The sequence below is a fragment of the Halyomorpha halys genome, unplaced genomic scaffold, assembly GCF_000696795.3.
Source record: "Halyomorpha halys isolate HHAL.00 unplaced genomic scaffold, Hhal_1.1 Scaffold85.1, whole genome shotgun sequence".
Taxonomy (NCBI): domain Eukaryota; kingdom Metazoa; phylum Arthropoda; class Insecta; order Hemiptera; family Pentatomidae; genus Halyomorpha; species Halyomorpha halys.
The window spans coordinates 374,989-390,297 of record NW_027112611.1 but is presented as its reverse complement, the minus strand read 5'-3'; the positions used below and the strand labels follow the sequence as shown (position 1 = coordinate 390,297).

Here is a 15,309-nt window from a genome sequence, read left to right as displayed (position 1 = left end):
TGTGAATAAACTTATAAGATTGATTTGAATTCAAAAACCATATGACTTATTTATCGTTAGGAACGATATTTTTCAAAGAAGTGAAAAATAATCATAAAAATTATAGAACCTTTTAGAACAAAAAAAAAAGTATGTTGCATTAAAAAAAATTACACCCGTAAAGAGTCATGGGTTCATTACTTGGTTACTTTCTGTGTTTTGCCCTACGGCTATACTATACTAGGAGGAAATATTAGCGCATGCTCTAAATCTGACTCAATTAACTCTGATATATAGGGGCAGGGTGTGCTGCTCTGGGAGGATCCTCCGATCCCATTGACATAACAGAAGTTAAACTAAACAAGTTTTATAGTTTTAAAGGTTTTTTAAAGAAAAAAAAAAAGAAAAAGAAAGTCGCTCTGACTCCCGTCAAAACAGCCCTGACGAAGCCCTGCAATGTGGGGCGAAACGTTGGCTCAATAAAAATAGTATAATTTTTTACTATTTGATTTTTTTTTACCGCAGCTGGATTATATTCCATTCAAAAAAAGAAAGTAATTTACCAGACGTTCTGACAGACAACCAAGTCACTGATTAATATCGCCTATGCTAAAAGTCTTTAAATCTTTACATTGTTATTTATTTTATTTTTTATGATCCCCCTTCCTGGTCATTTCTGACATTCTAGGGAGGAGGGAGTCAAGTTTTCATCTCGTGGGACTACCAAAGAAATAAAAGTCGACCCCCCTCCCATGCCGGATTTGATCCGGTGCTGCTACAATCACGAGCCAGTCAAAGTTGGTTCTGTAACTCGCTCAGCTACAGACGGTGCAAAGTGATATGAATCCATCATGATGCAAATAAGTGCGATACGGGCTGGGAGATTTTACATAATGAGCCATAATAATGTACCAAACATATGCAGAACATTGAGGATACTGGGCAATGATGAGGTATGCTATATCTCTGAATAACGTCCTATACAAATTTATTGAGATGAACAAATAATGACACCAGAGGACCACAGGATGTCTGATTGTACTCAAAAGAAACAAAAAATGGTCATAATCACAAATATAGCAGTCCTAAGCGGTGACTCAACGGCTATCATTTCAAATGGGCTGATCTTGAAAAAACCAAGAGAGGGGGAATAGAAGATCGTAGCATTGATCTAGGAAGCTTACAATTTTATCAAAAAGATATAGTACTAAACATCTGCAAAATTTTTAAAAAATTTCTAAGTAAGTAAAATTGAATAGATTACCTTGGTTATCTATTCGGGATACAGGTGTTATTACTGACATATGAGGAGAAGATTATTATTATTATTTTAGGCATCACGAGTGAGACTTACATGCATAATCCCACATGTAAACGTAACATTACAAGAGAAAAATAAAGTGACAACATTTGAGTTATAGTACCAGCTTATCAACTCTCGTTCGTAATCCCTCAGCACTAATATTTGGGCTATATGTCAGTCTTGGTGGTGGAATGATATCTAAATAACAATGACTGCCTTATCGTTCTGAACGCCCGTTCGCGAACTATCATTACACTTAGTGTGTTATATGAAGAGAGTTGGCATGTGATAGGGGTGACTTGTGCTCAGTATGTGTATATAGATAATTATATCACTCGTTTTATTATTCGCGATATCCAGCTAAAATGGAGAGAAAGGGAACGTTCAAAGTAGAATATTTGCAAGAGATTGAACGAAATGTTCAGAGGAAGTGGGAGGAGGATAAGATACATGAAGTGGATGCTCCATCTGATTTAGAATCCTCTGTTGATAATAAATTTATAACATGTTTTCCATTCCCATATATGAATGGAAGGCTTCATCTAGGCCATACATTTACTTTGACCAAGTGTGAATTCGCTGTAAGATACCATAGGCTCAAAGGGAAATATGTCTTATTTCCTTTTGGTTTCCATGGAACCGGAATGCCTATTAAAGCATGTGCTGACAAACTTAAGCGTGAAATAGAATTATTTGGTAACCCACCGATTTTTCCTTCGGAGATTGAGGAAGTTAGCGTGAAAGAGGAACAAAGTAGTGTTCCATTAGACAAGTCCAAAGGAAAAAAAAGTAAAGCTGTAGCAAAAAGTATTGTATCTAAATATCAGTGGGATATTATGAGAAGCTTGGGCATTGATGACAATGAAATTGCTAATTTTGCTCAAGAAGAGTATTGGTTGGATTATTTTCCTCCATTAGCTATTAGTGATCTTAAATCTACTGGGCTTCATATTGATTGGAGAAGAACTTTCATTACAACTGATGTAAATCCATTCTTTGATTCCTTTGTTAGGTGGCAGTTCCTTCATCTAAAACGATTAAATAAAATCAAATATGGTAAGCGGTATACTATTTTTTCTCCTCGAGATGGCCAACCTTGTATGGATCATGATAGAGCCTCTGGTGAAGGTGTTGGACCTCAGGAATATACCTTAATTAAGATGAAGGTTGTTAAATTACCTCCGAAATTGGCATCTTTCAAAAATCATGATGTATTTTTTGTAGCTGCAACTTTACGACCAGAAACTATGTATGGGCAAACTAATTGCTGGATTCATCCAAATATTGATTATATTGCATTTAAAACTAAAAATAATGAGGTTATCGTATCTACTCAAAGAGCTGCAAGAAATATGGCTTATCAAGGATTCACTGTAAGTGATGGTGTTATTGGAGACTATATTGAACTAAAAGGTGAAGATATTTTGGCTGTCCCCCTTGAATCTCCTATGACTATACATAAAGTCATATACAGCCTTCCCATGTTTTCTATTTTGCAGGAAAAGGGTACTGGCATTGTAACAAGTGTACCTTCAGATTCTCCTGATGATTATGCAGCCTTCCAAGATCTTAAGAAAAAGCGACCTTTAAGAGAAAAATATGGCATTACTGATGAGATGGTATTACCGTATGAAGTATTTCCTATAATTGATGTACCAGAATTAGGAAATTTATGTGCTGTGACAATGTATGAAAAACTCAATATTCAGAGTCAAAATGATAAAGAGAAATTGAAAGAAGCCAAAGATATTTGTTATTTAAAAGGTTTTTACGATGGTGTAATGGTGTTTGGAGATCATAAGGGGAAAAAAGTACAAGAAGTCAAGCAAATTTTAAAAGAAGAATTGGTCAAAACATCTCAAGCAGCTGTTTATTATGAACCTGAGAAGGAGATCATATCAAGATCTGGTGTGGAATGTGTTGTTGCATTGTGCGACCAATGGTATCTTGATTATGGGGAACCAAAATGGAAAGAAAGAACCGAACTTGCATTAAATCGAATGAATACATACCATGATGAAGTGAGGAAGAATTTTCAAGCCTGCTTAAACTGGCTTCATGAGTATGCTTGCTCTAGGACATATGGGCTTGGTACCAAATTGCCATGGGATGATAAATGGCTCATCGAATCACTATCAGATTCGACCATATATATGGCTTATTATACTATTGCACACTTCATTCAGGGAAACTCTTTAAGAGGCGATAAACCTAATCAGTTTAAAATAAAAGCAGAACAAATGACTCCTGATGTATGGGATTTTATATTTCTTGATAAACCCTTCCCAAGTAACTGTAAAATACCTAGAACTCATTTGGAGAAAATGAAGAAAGAGTTTAAATTTTGGTACCCAGTAGACTTGCGGGTATCTGGTAAAGATTTGATTCAGAACCATTTGACATTCTTTATTTATAACCATACTGCGATTTGGGATGATAATGAAAAGATGTGGCCAAGAGGTATTAGAGCAAATGGCCACCTTTTGTTGAATTCAAGAAAAATGTCAAAATCTGAAGGCAATTTCATGACACTTTCAGAAAGCGTTAAAAAGTTCAGTGCTGATGCAATGCGCCTTGCTCTAGCTGATGCTGGAGATACCATAGAAGATGCAAACTTTGTCGAATCAGTTGCAGAAGCTGGTATTTTAAGACTGTATACGTTCATTGAATGGGTTAAGGAGATAATTTCCAAGAAGGAAACCTTAAGAAAGGGACCAGTGGATAAGTTCTATGATAGAGTTTTTCAAAATGAAATTAATCAAAAATTAAAAGAAACTGAAGAGAATTATGAAAAACTACTGTTTAAAGAAGCTTTGAAAACAGGCTTTTTTGAAATGCAAACAGTACGTGACAGGTATAGAGAATTAGCAATGGACGATGGTATGCATTTTGACCTAGTAATGAAATTTATAAGACTTCAGTCAATAATGTTGTCTCCAATATGTCCTCATGTAGCAGAACACATTTTCCAACTTATAGGGGAGAAATCATCTGTGGTCACAGCGCGCTGGCCTGTTCCTGGTGAAATAGACCAATCTCTTCTCAAGGCATCAGCTTACCTAATGGAAACTACACACTCTTTTAGGCTCCAATTAAAAGCAACTTCCCAGGGTAAAAAAAAAGGGAAGGATAATACTTCTGATAAAATTAATTATGCGACAATTTATGTGGCAAAAACCTTTCCGAAATGGCAAGAGACTATTTTAATAACACTAAAAAATATGTACATCAAAGGAGGTGGTTTTCCTGATAATAAAGTTATATCTGTTGAACTGATGAAGAATGAAGACCTGAAAAAATATGGGAAGAGGGTGATGCCATTTGTTCAAGCGATGAAGGAAAAGGTTGCAGAGAAAGGTCTCTCGGCGTTGGCTGTTACTGCTGATGTTGATGAGATTTCAATACTCTCTTCCAATAAGAAGTATCTTGTTCAGTCATTGCAATTGGAGGGAATGGATATTCTGACCAACGATGATCCATCAGCGCCTGAGAGAGTGCGCCAGGACACTACTCCTGGTTCCCCGTTCATCATCTTCACTTACAAGCTCCAATCACTAACCATAGAGTGCATTAACCCACAGCCGCGCAGTGGCTACTTCACCCAGCGCCTCCAAGTTCGAAATGAAATGAGCATTAAAGAACTTAGTTCTCTGTTGGCCCTAGAACAAGGTCACAGTGCACAGCTGTGGCGATGGCAGGATCCAGAACTTGGTCCTCGCTCTATGCCCAACGCTGATGACGCTACTATAGGCAAATTACTCATAGATCCTTCTTCTGTTCTCAAGATTGATCTATCAACCAAGATGATTGCACTAGCAGATAATGGAAACATTTACCAATTAGGAGAGTCAGTTATATATATCGTTAATGTATAACTTATAATATAAATAAAAGTATCTTTTTATTTATTATCAATTAAAGCATTGCTATTTTGTTTATGTACATAATTTCATTTTCTGTTTTTTTTTAATGATTTTATATTTATATGAAGAAATCAACAATGTAATATTAACTCCAGTAGGAAAAAATGAAAAATAAAATATTTAATTTATTATATATTACATATTTAATGAATTAAAACTTCCTTTATTAGTTCCTCAGTGATTTATATGTTTATGTATTGGCAATTCATTTCTCCATCTTCTGCATCATAATTTACTCGGCAACATTTATGTCATAAAACTATTTAAAAAGTTGTTTGTACAATTATATTAACAATTAATTTTATATTTACCTTTTTTTTTTACCATATACACTTATTAATCAAATGATTATTCGTAGTCAGTGTATTAAAATTATTCCACTAATTTACCTCTGCTTCTTTAGAAAGATTCAATTTTATACTCACTGATAAAAAAATCTTCAATCAACAAACTCTTCATTATTCTATTTATTTTATAACATAATTATTACAGGATTTTCTATAAAAATATTTCAACCTTACTAATAGGTGTTACCTACCTGATGAAGGTAAGTGTACAGGGCAGGAGGAGAGAAGTGCAATTGAGAAGGCAAACATTGTTTCAAAACAGCAATAATAAAAATTAATAAATAAGCTTGTTAATAAAAAAACAAAAACAATTAGGACATATTCATTTGGGAATATATAAAAAGATTATTTTTTTTTAAATGACACATGTTTACAAATTAAATATAAGGACTTGATAAGGGGCAGAGGAGCCCAAAACGTTCAAATGTTAAAAGAATAAAGAAGTGAATAAAGGATGTTAATGGAATCCTGAAAATAAGTGTCTATAATAATAATTGACCGTATTATATAAAATTATGAAGATGGTCAGGAGTGCAGTCAAAAGAAAACTAAAAATAACTAGCAACTATTTATTTGCTAATGTTTCATCTCACTTTGCAGAACTTTAACAGGGCTGTTCTAGTTGAGAGCATATAAACAATCAATCATTGTTTCGACAATGATATACTATGTTTTGTTTTCTTTTGACTGCACCCCTGGCCATCTTCATAATTTTAAATATAATAAAGTTTTAACGAATAAACCCTTTGGAACTTAGGCGTATAAGTACAATTAGTTATTTATGTTCAAGTGATAATACTTAATATTTAATTTATTATATATTTTCTGAATTTTTACATTTATTATTAGTTTAATGTTATATATAATTATTATTTTATTTTTATACTCAAGATTCTGATCATGAATGAACTATACATTGACTGAATTAACAGTCTGCAGTATTATAAAAAAGAGTATATGATTGTGTAAGAGTCCAAAGATATGATTGATATACAAATAAGCATTCAATGGGATTTTTATTTTGGATATAAGTTAGAGGCAAAATTTGTTTCAAGTAAATTTTTACTAATAATAAAATTAAATCTGTGCCGCTACAACCCATGAAGGGGCAGAGGTGCAGTGCTTTACTAGACCAACAGTTGTGCAAGGAGGTGATTTCAGCAGAATCACCCTCCACTGCAAGATTTTTTACTTTATATATTTTTTATTACTTTAACTGATAAAACAAAGAAATAGCAGAAAGGAGTTTGAAGATTTAAGTTTTTTCTGCCATGATGTTACAATAATTAAGGAGCATTCTTTCAAAAGCAAATATATCCATTGTTGGACAATTATTATTAACAAATTATAATAGGAGTATCTCATGAAGAATAAATATAATTTTTGTTGAAAAAGTTGATTTTCAATTCTCAGAAGAATTTAAGATTTTATATAAACTGAAATCGTTTTTATGTATTATGTATTACTGGTACTAGTTCAAAAAACAACCTTCAGTAGCAGTAACTTCAAAGCTCACTTATACAAAATGCTACAAGTTTGTAAAGACCCAAACTCCAATGAAAAGGATCTGTTGGTGAGGTTAGTTCTATTTTTTTAATTATTAAATGCTTCCAGATGAAAGATTCACCTAAATCTAAATTAAAATATAGTACATGTTAAAATGTCTTAAAAAATGGACTATAACAATAAGACTTCACTCTAGCAATACCTATCTTACAAACACATTAATACTTTCAGTATTTGTATCACTTCAATAATAGCGTGTAAGGGTCACTTTCGAGTGCTTTAAACTATCTACGAATTCAATCTTTCACCAACTTTTGATGTAATACCTCTGGCCCGGCATTTACGTGATGTTACCCCTTCATGGAGTGAATTGAACAAAATGGTCACTAGTTAAATGTATACTGCTGTTTCTGAAACTTGAAGTTTTGTTTTGAAATCCTCAAATAATATTTTATCAGTTATTTTTAGGCCTGTCCCAATATGAGTCAAAACCGTGATCAAACTGGAATAGATACGAGTATGGCTTTTCTGTTCCAACACTAATCAAAACTAAAATCAAACTAGCATATATATAAGATCAAACTAGCATATGTATAAGATCAAACTGGCATATGTTTAAGATCCAACTGGCATAGGTATATGCTGTTAAGCCACCTCATATCAACTCTGTCTCTTTGTAGGAATGCTTAACAAAAAAAAAACCAAAAGAAATGCTGGCTCGGATCGAAACATTTATCTGTAAAGGAAATACAAAAACAACCCTAAATTAAAAAAAAAAAGAAAAAAAAAAGGTAAATCTTCTAAAAATATAGAACCACATCAAAAAAATTCCTTCTTTTGAAGAAAAATTACAATAAAAAACAAAATTGTTATTTACAATGGATGAACTTCCGATGGGTCGGATGTCTGGAGGTCCGTTCTGAAAAGGTCGGAGACGACATGCTGCTTTTAATAAACGTAAGTGGGCCCATACAGCGCTCCGATGATCTCATGCAGCAAGGTCAGGTGACGAGTAAAGTGACTGGGGCGACTGTACTATACCAAGTCGACTGGGCGACTGTACTTACGAAGTCGACAGGGCAACTGTATGTAGGCTACTCAACAGGGCGACTATACTTAGGCTACTGACCTTAGGCCACCATTTGTAGTATTGTTGAGGCAAATAATCCTACTAGCTGGGCCCTGTTTCATAATGAAAGCTAATAGTATTAGTTTAAAATACGAGTATCGAAACAACGTGTTTATTACACTAATACTTATTTTTTTTCATAATATGGAGGACTATTAGTTAAAAAGTACTAAAGTACAAGTTACTATTGTACAAGTCAGTGTAATTGTATTAAGTTAAATTGACAAGACTAATAGTATTAGCTAGTACTTTATTATAAAACAGGGCCCTGGTATTTCACAATTTTTAATTAATATACATGGCGTTAACATATGCAGTACGATTTTTCTGTATTCAACTCCTATACTTTTAAGTTTTAACCATCAGTTTAAAGACAGATTTCATTGTAACAAGCCTAAAGTATATATTTAATTTTTTTTTTTTATCTCAATAATTAAAAAGGGTGAGATAAAAAGCAAGACACAAATCAACATAATCTTATTTATTTTAATATCATTGTGAGCTTTTCCCCTAAAATATATTAATAAAAAAAAGAAAAGTGAAATCAAATAGATTTATACTATATTTATTTATATATGTACAAGAAATGCAGATAAGCTTGTAATATGGTTTTTATTTACAATAATATTGGATTTAATTTTTTTTTTTCTATTCTTACATAATAATGTCTCTGAATAATATAATACAAGTAGTATATTTCTTTTTTTTTATTATTCTCTGGATATATATATTTTTTTTAATAAAAAAAATTTCTTTCGTACATTCTTTAAAAGATAAAATATCACATAATCTTACATTATTAAGATTGAGTATTCCACAGCGGTTGTGAAGACTTCATCAGAGGTTTGCTGCAAGCTCTTCATATTACTGCCCAGTTCTGAAACAGAAGCCATAATAAATAAAAACATTTAGTAAGAAATTATTCTCAAGTAAAACAATTACTCCCCATGTTTTTTTGGATTAATTGAGGATTAATCTAAATTTGAAATTTTTTTTACAATGGAACTCAAAAAACATCCATAATTCAGGCGATTAAAGAATCAGAAACCACAACAGAAATATATTTATAAATATTATAAGCTCTTTCAAACACAAATATTTTTAAAAATTTATATGATTTATCCCATTTTGTAAGGGAAAATGGGTAAAAAAAAAAAGTGAATAAATATAAAAAACACTCATGACAATTAAATATAACATCTTAAAACCGACAATGTCTATAACCTGAAATTATTAATGTTGGTTCTCCTTCGCTGGATATGTGCAATAAGATTGGGTTCAGATAAATTTTGACTAGATGGGGTTTAAAAAAAAATTGTTTTCGAAACTATACATCTCTAGGAACACTAGAACCATTCATCTAAAAAGTAATTTAATTGTCTATAAAAATAAAAAATCTAAATTGGACTTGCAATAGCTAAGATGGCAACCAGTTTTAACCTTATCTTTTTTGTATTCTTATTTTCATCATTAAGCATTTTAAGTTCTGTGATATCTACAAACCATATTTTTTAATTTATTTTTTCAAATACAAACATATCATCAGGTATCCACTCGTTTTTCATAAGGTCTTATTGGTCTTGTTATCTAGAAAATTTATAATGTAAATTATTTGTATCATACTTCAGCTATAAATTAAAGGAAATTGATGAATAAAAGAGATATGTTTTTAGTTTAATTAAGAGAGATTTTCCTCAATCTAATTCCATTTCCTTATCCTGAAATAATAAAATTGTCAACAAATGATTGACTCTCCCAAAAATTTTCACTTTGAACTTTAGACTATTAGACAATTAACTAAAATAACAAAAAACTTATCAATAATTTGATGTTATAAAATATCAGAGATGACAAACCTCTAAGTTCAGTTGGGTTGAGGTGGTGGGCCGGTACTGAAATACGGAGCTGTCTTGCTATCAAGGAGGGTGTGACAAACTTGACAAACCCGACTCTCACGAAGGTTACGCCCGGTGTACACTTTATGGCTTAAGCAGCTATTACAGAAGATTCTGCCGCAATGGCGACAGTTTTGCTGAAAATATTCAATATAAAACATAAATTAAATCTGCAAATATAGACAAAAAAATAACATATTAAATCATAGATTTTGCAAAAAGGTATGAAAACTATTTAACAACAAAAAATAATGCCAATAGATATAAGAATTCCAAAGCATGCCTACTATGTGAAATACAATGGACAGTAGCAATAATGAAAATAAATGCGTAGTTTCAAAATATATAATTTATTATGTATTATAAAAAATAATATAATGAAGTTAAAGCACCCTATTCACGGTTCACTAATTTGTGGTTTCAATATTCAAGGGTCAAAAAATTAAGATCTATATGAGGAAAAATTTATTGGTAATAATTTTGGCAGATCTGTAACATATCATGAATCTAATTTTTTTTATAATATGTATTTATCTAATGGGCAGGATAACTCGATGAGTAAGACACTGTGACTCCTATCTCCTGGGGTAGCGTTCGAGGACGGTTATACTTGATAATTGTTTATTCTGTTACTTATAAAGTGGATCAACGTTGGAGTCGGGAGACCCTCATGGGGCATACCCAGCCTCAATACAGTGGATACCCTTAATAAGAGGAAAAACCTGATAGCCAAGCATAATCCTAACCAAATCACCTCCCTGCACAACTGTTGGTCTCAAAATAGTAATTCCTTTCAATTTACATAACTCCTGGTCCTTCATGGGTTGGTGAGAAAAAGTTTTTGTTTTTTTTTAATATGTTTATTTACCTGTCAGCTTTCAAAACAAACATGTGATAAAGTATATATTTATATAATATAATACAAACACGGATTGTTGCTGTTTGGCCAGAAGTTCTTTGACAAGAATGGGAGTACATGGAGCTGCTATTGGTTTGGATATAAGGTACCTTCACAGAGAGAAGTTCACACAATCAGTATCGAATCTTTTGTTTTATTGCTTCAACTGACATATGACTTATGTCACAATAATTTTGAGTGAATACCTGTCCTCTTGTGAAGAGTGAAATCTACGGAACAATGTTATTCCAAATATTATAAATATGAAGCCCAACAGCATTGTGATAAATGGTGAATTCACAGGTTACTAAAATAACATATTACAGGAACACATTTTCTTTAGGCAAACCTATATCAATATTTCACTATTAGTCTATGACTCCCTGGATACGACCTAATAACATCCCACATTCTAAAACTTCTTCCTCGGAAAGCCATTCTATTCCTCACCTACATATATAATGTATAATGTATAATGTATCATACTCCGTTCCACATATTTTCCTGACTCCTGGAAATTATTTATAGTTAAAATGATCCCCAAACCCCAATAGCCTCCAGAATACCTATTCATCAGAATCATCCTATTGCCCTATCTCTCTATTACCGATCATCGGAAAAATCCTTGAAAAACTCATTTTGAAATGCCTATACTCTATCCTGGATTCCAATCATATAATCCCAGATCACCAGTTTGGATTCCGAACATCCCACTCTTCTATCCAGCAATGTCATCGTGTGGTGGACGTAGTCTTGTCTTCTTTGGAGCACGGAATGTACTGTGCGGGAGTCTTTTTCGATGTAGAACAGGCTTTTGATCAAGTCTGGCACCCGGGACTGCTTTACAAACTCCGTAAATTCCTACCTCCTACATACTTTCTCATCATTCGTTCCTATCTCATTGATAGATTATTCCAAGTCAACCACAATGGTTCCTATTCATCCCTCTATTCTCAGTCCACTGGTGTTCCCCAAGGTAGTATTCTCAGTCCCATCCTCTACACCATCTATACAGCTGACATTCCAACCAATCCTAACACTATCCTCAACACATATGCCGATGACACATGTGTGCTCGCTGTTAATAATAACCCTTTGATTGTATCCTAAACTATCTAATGCCATATCACAGCCCTCGAAGAATGGTGTCGTAATTGGAGCATTAAGATAAATTCCAACAAATCCCATCAAATAACCTTTACCCTTCGTCGTAAACCTACTGACTGCCCTACATTTTCATTTAATAATGTTACTCTGAAAAGAAGATGGCCACGGTACCAGCTCATGTAAAATGTCATTTGAGTGCTAACAATGGGTAGTTGCTCTACACACCTGTAAAACTCCATTTTAACTAAGATAAAATTTATTCAATGTATTATATAATATACAGTTGTAAATTTCAATAAAGATATTAAAAAAAAAAGTCCATGACTAATGTCCTCTTAAGCATCCATCGGAAGGCCTTATTTTTAAAAGGTAAATTATTAATGCCACATCTGAATATCAATCTAAATTAATAGATGTTATGTTAATTTAAATTTTTTTCATTATTTTTATTCTTTCAAAGTAATAAGGCAACTGAATAATATGGCACATGTGAACATTATTGCATATTCTCTTGTACACTTAAAACGTTAAATTGATGTCTTTCATACAATTTGTAATATTGTTTTAGTTAGACTGCTTTTATTTTTATTCTAACATGGTTGTTATCTTTTTTATATTTTCTGCTGAAGAAGACCTGAAATTCGATACAGTAAAATAAGTATAAATAGCATTCTTTATTCCTGAACGTGCTCATCAATTATCTTTTCCGCTTGATGCACGGCCAACAATAAATACATCATAAGAAAACTAAATCTATAATCCCTACATAGGAATGAAATATGACAGGCTAACATTACCTTTCCTTTGGTGGATTTAAAAGGCTGCTCACAACCTCGGCACTCTGTCACGTCCTCTTCGTGCTCCCACCTCAACTATACCACAAACATAACAATTAGAAATATATTGGATATATTATAATTTACATGAAAGTAGTACAGAAATTTTGAATAGAGGCCCGATTGTGGAGGTTCAACTTAAAATGAATTTTAAAATCTTATAATTCATTCTTAATTTTAATATTACTATATTTCCCTATATGTTATTATATACAGTTTCAATATTCTTATAATATTACACTATGAATTGTTTGTATATTTGTTCATTGCATGAACTCTTACACCCTTACAGAATCCTACAAATTAAATCTTAATTAAGAGATTTTTGTTAATCTGTAATAATTCAGATAACTTTTGGTTAGTTAAAAAGCTGAAAAGAAAAAAAAAAAATTCTTACAACATTGTTCTGGCCACGAAGACGTTCCAGCTCCTTCTGTAAAGACTGCGAGAGCCGGACAAAATCTTTCTGGACAGCTTCTCCATTTTCTAAGCCTGTCTGGAGCGAGATTAACCTCAACCTCAGCTCGTTCTCACTATCCTCAAGTTTTTTCTAGATAAATGACATCTATATGTTATGGATGGCAATTGATACAATTTTTAATCATTAATATGCCACACTAGAGATGAGAGTTCAGAATATGAAATAATTCAATGAATAAATGAAATAAAAGAAAGGATTTATTTTTAAAAAAATTCAATAACGAAAATATCCCTTTCTTATAGACAGAACAGAAGGAACTTATTTAAATTAATATAACCAATTTCAAAGTTACTGTTTAGCTAAAGGAACAGAATACTGTCAATACTCCAAGAGCCCGAGCAAATAAATTGACATTATCTGATGAAAACTTTGATAGCACTGTTTTGAATCTTTATTGCATTGCCAATAAAGAAAAGAAAGTCTACCAATTGGATCATGATGGCTGGAAAAATGGCGGTTGTATACAATCATTTAATATAGTAAATTTGATAAAATATGAGCTCTAAGAGAGCTATTTTTATATCTATATCTTGGGAATCATTGGACTTACAGACGTCTGTTAGCACTCAAATTAAAGCTCGTTTAATGTGCAATAAAGTAGTTTATGATGTTTATCTTCATAGGAGTTGTGGTTTTCATGATATTTGCCAAAATAAATTCACAAGATGTTAATTTCTAGTTTATTAGACTAAACTTCTAAACATCAATTTATGATTTTGATTACCAAAATATTTTATACAACTATAGCGAGTAGGTTGGCCAATGTACATGTCACAATTTCACAAGAGATCATAACAAAAAAAAGGCAATCCTTTCCCGCCGGACATGCCATACTAAGACCCCTGGGGAGTGACGGTCCTATATCACTTTTGAAATATTAGTTTAAAACGGGAAGAGGAGACTTTAAGATAGTTTAATCGAGGAATATTTAAAAAGTGCCTGAAATTGAAAAACAGCATAAAACTCTCCACTCCCGCCCTCCATCGTAGCCTTGCTTATCTGGGTTCTTAAACAGACAATTATAGCGAGTAGGTTGGTCAATGTACAACATGTCATAATCTCACAAGAGGAGATCATAACACGGAAAAAAGGCAATCCTTTCCTGCTGGACCCGCCCTGCTAAGATTCCCTGGGGAACGACGGTCCTATATCGCTTTTGAAATATTAGCTTAAAATGGGAAGAGAAGACTTTAAGATAGTTTAATGGAGCAATATTTAAAAAGCCCCTGAAATTGAAAAATGGCATTGTATAAAATGTAACGAAATTGTATAAAATATTACTTATATAAAATATTTTGGGAACTATTGAACTTAAGTAGCTCTATTAGGGCTCATATTTTAGCAAATATACTCTACTTTAAATGATGTTATCTTATGTTTTCTAGTGTTGTAGGTACTTATATATTATAAGATAGGGAGCTCTTGAATTTGAAAAATTAATTTTCAAATAGTAGCGGTTTTTTCAGGTATAATGATATGACTGGCAGACTCTCATTATTGCAAGAATGCTATAAAGATTCAAAAACGTGCTATCAAAGTTTTCAGATAATGAAAGCTTTGATTTTTTCACCCGGACTCTTAGACCAGAACTACATAAAACCAAACAAACAAAATAAAAAAAGAATAGTCTAAATTAACAAATAAGATATATTATAATTAAGTAAATAATTCACTTTGTCTTCTTGTAATTATGATAATAATAGTATATGATTTACTTTGTCGGCTTGTAATGATAATAATAATAGTAAATGATTTACTTTGTCGGCTTGTAATGATGATACAATAGATTTAAGTTGCTCCGCTTGCCGGCGCCATTCAGCATTGTTGTGCTCTAATTGTGAGATCTTCGACTGTCTACGAGACACTTCCTGCTCAAACTGGGTCCTTTCTGACCTATGGATTGCA

General features: G+C 32.4%; 2 protein-coding genes across 2 annotated transcripts in view; one reads left to right on the top strand and one right to left on the bottom strand.

Moving 5' to 3' along the window:
- The first annotated feature begins 1,287 nt into the window (after nucleotides 1–1,287).
- LeuRS (Leucyl-tRNA synthetase) lies at nucleotides 1,288–5,338 on the top strand. Its single transcript, XM_014414748.3, has one exon. It carries the CDS (start codon nucleotides 1,648–1,650, stop codon nucleotides 5,155–5,157), a length of 3,510 nt encoding a protein of 1,169 aa, XP_014270234.1. The 5' UTR covers nucleotides 1,288–1,647; the 3' UTR covers nucleotides 5,158–5,338.
- Nucleotides 5,339–8,933: 3,595 nt separating this feature from the next.
- The window catches only part of LOC106677064 (rab GTPase-binding effector protein 1), a gene marked incomplete in the record, with an annotated part of 26,305 nt that continues 19,929 nt past the window's right edge, over nucleotides 8,934–15,309 (bottom strand). Inside the window, 5 exon segments of the mRNA XM_067050395.1 lie at nucleotides 8,934–9,064; nucleotides 10,044–10,219; nucleotides 12,885–12,959; nucleotides 13,321–13,473; nucleotides 15,162–15,297. Coding sequence (XP_066906496.1) covers nucleotides 10,052–10,219; nucleotides 12,885–12,959; nucleotides 13,321–13,473; nucleotides 15,162–15,297 — 532 coding nt within the window.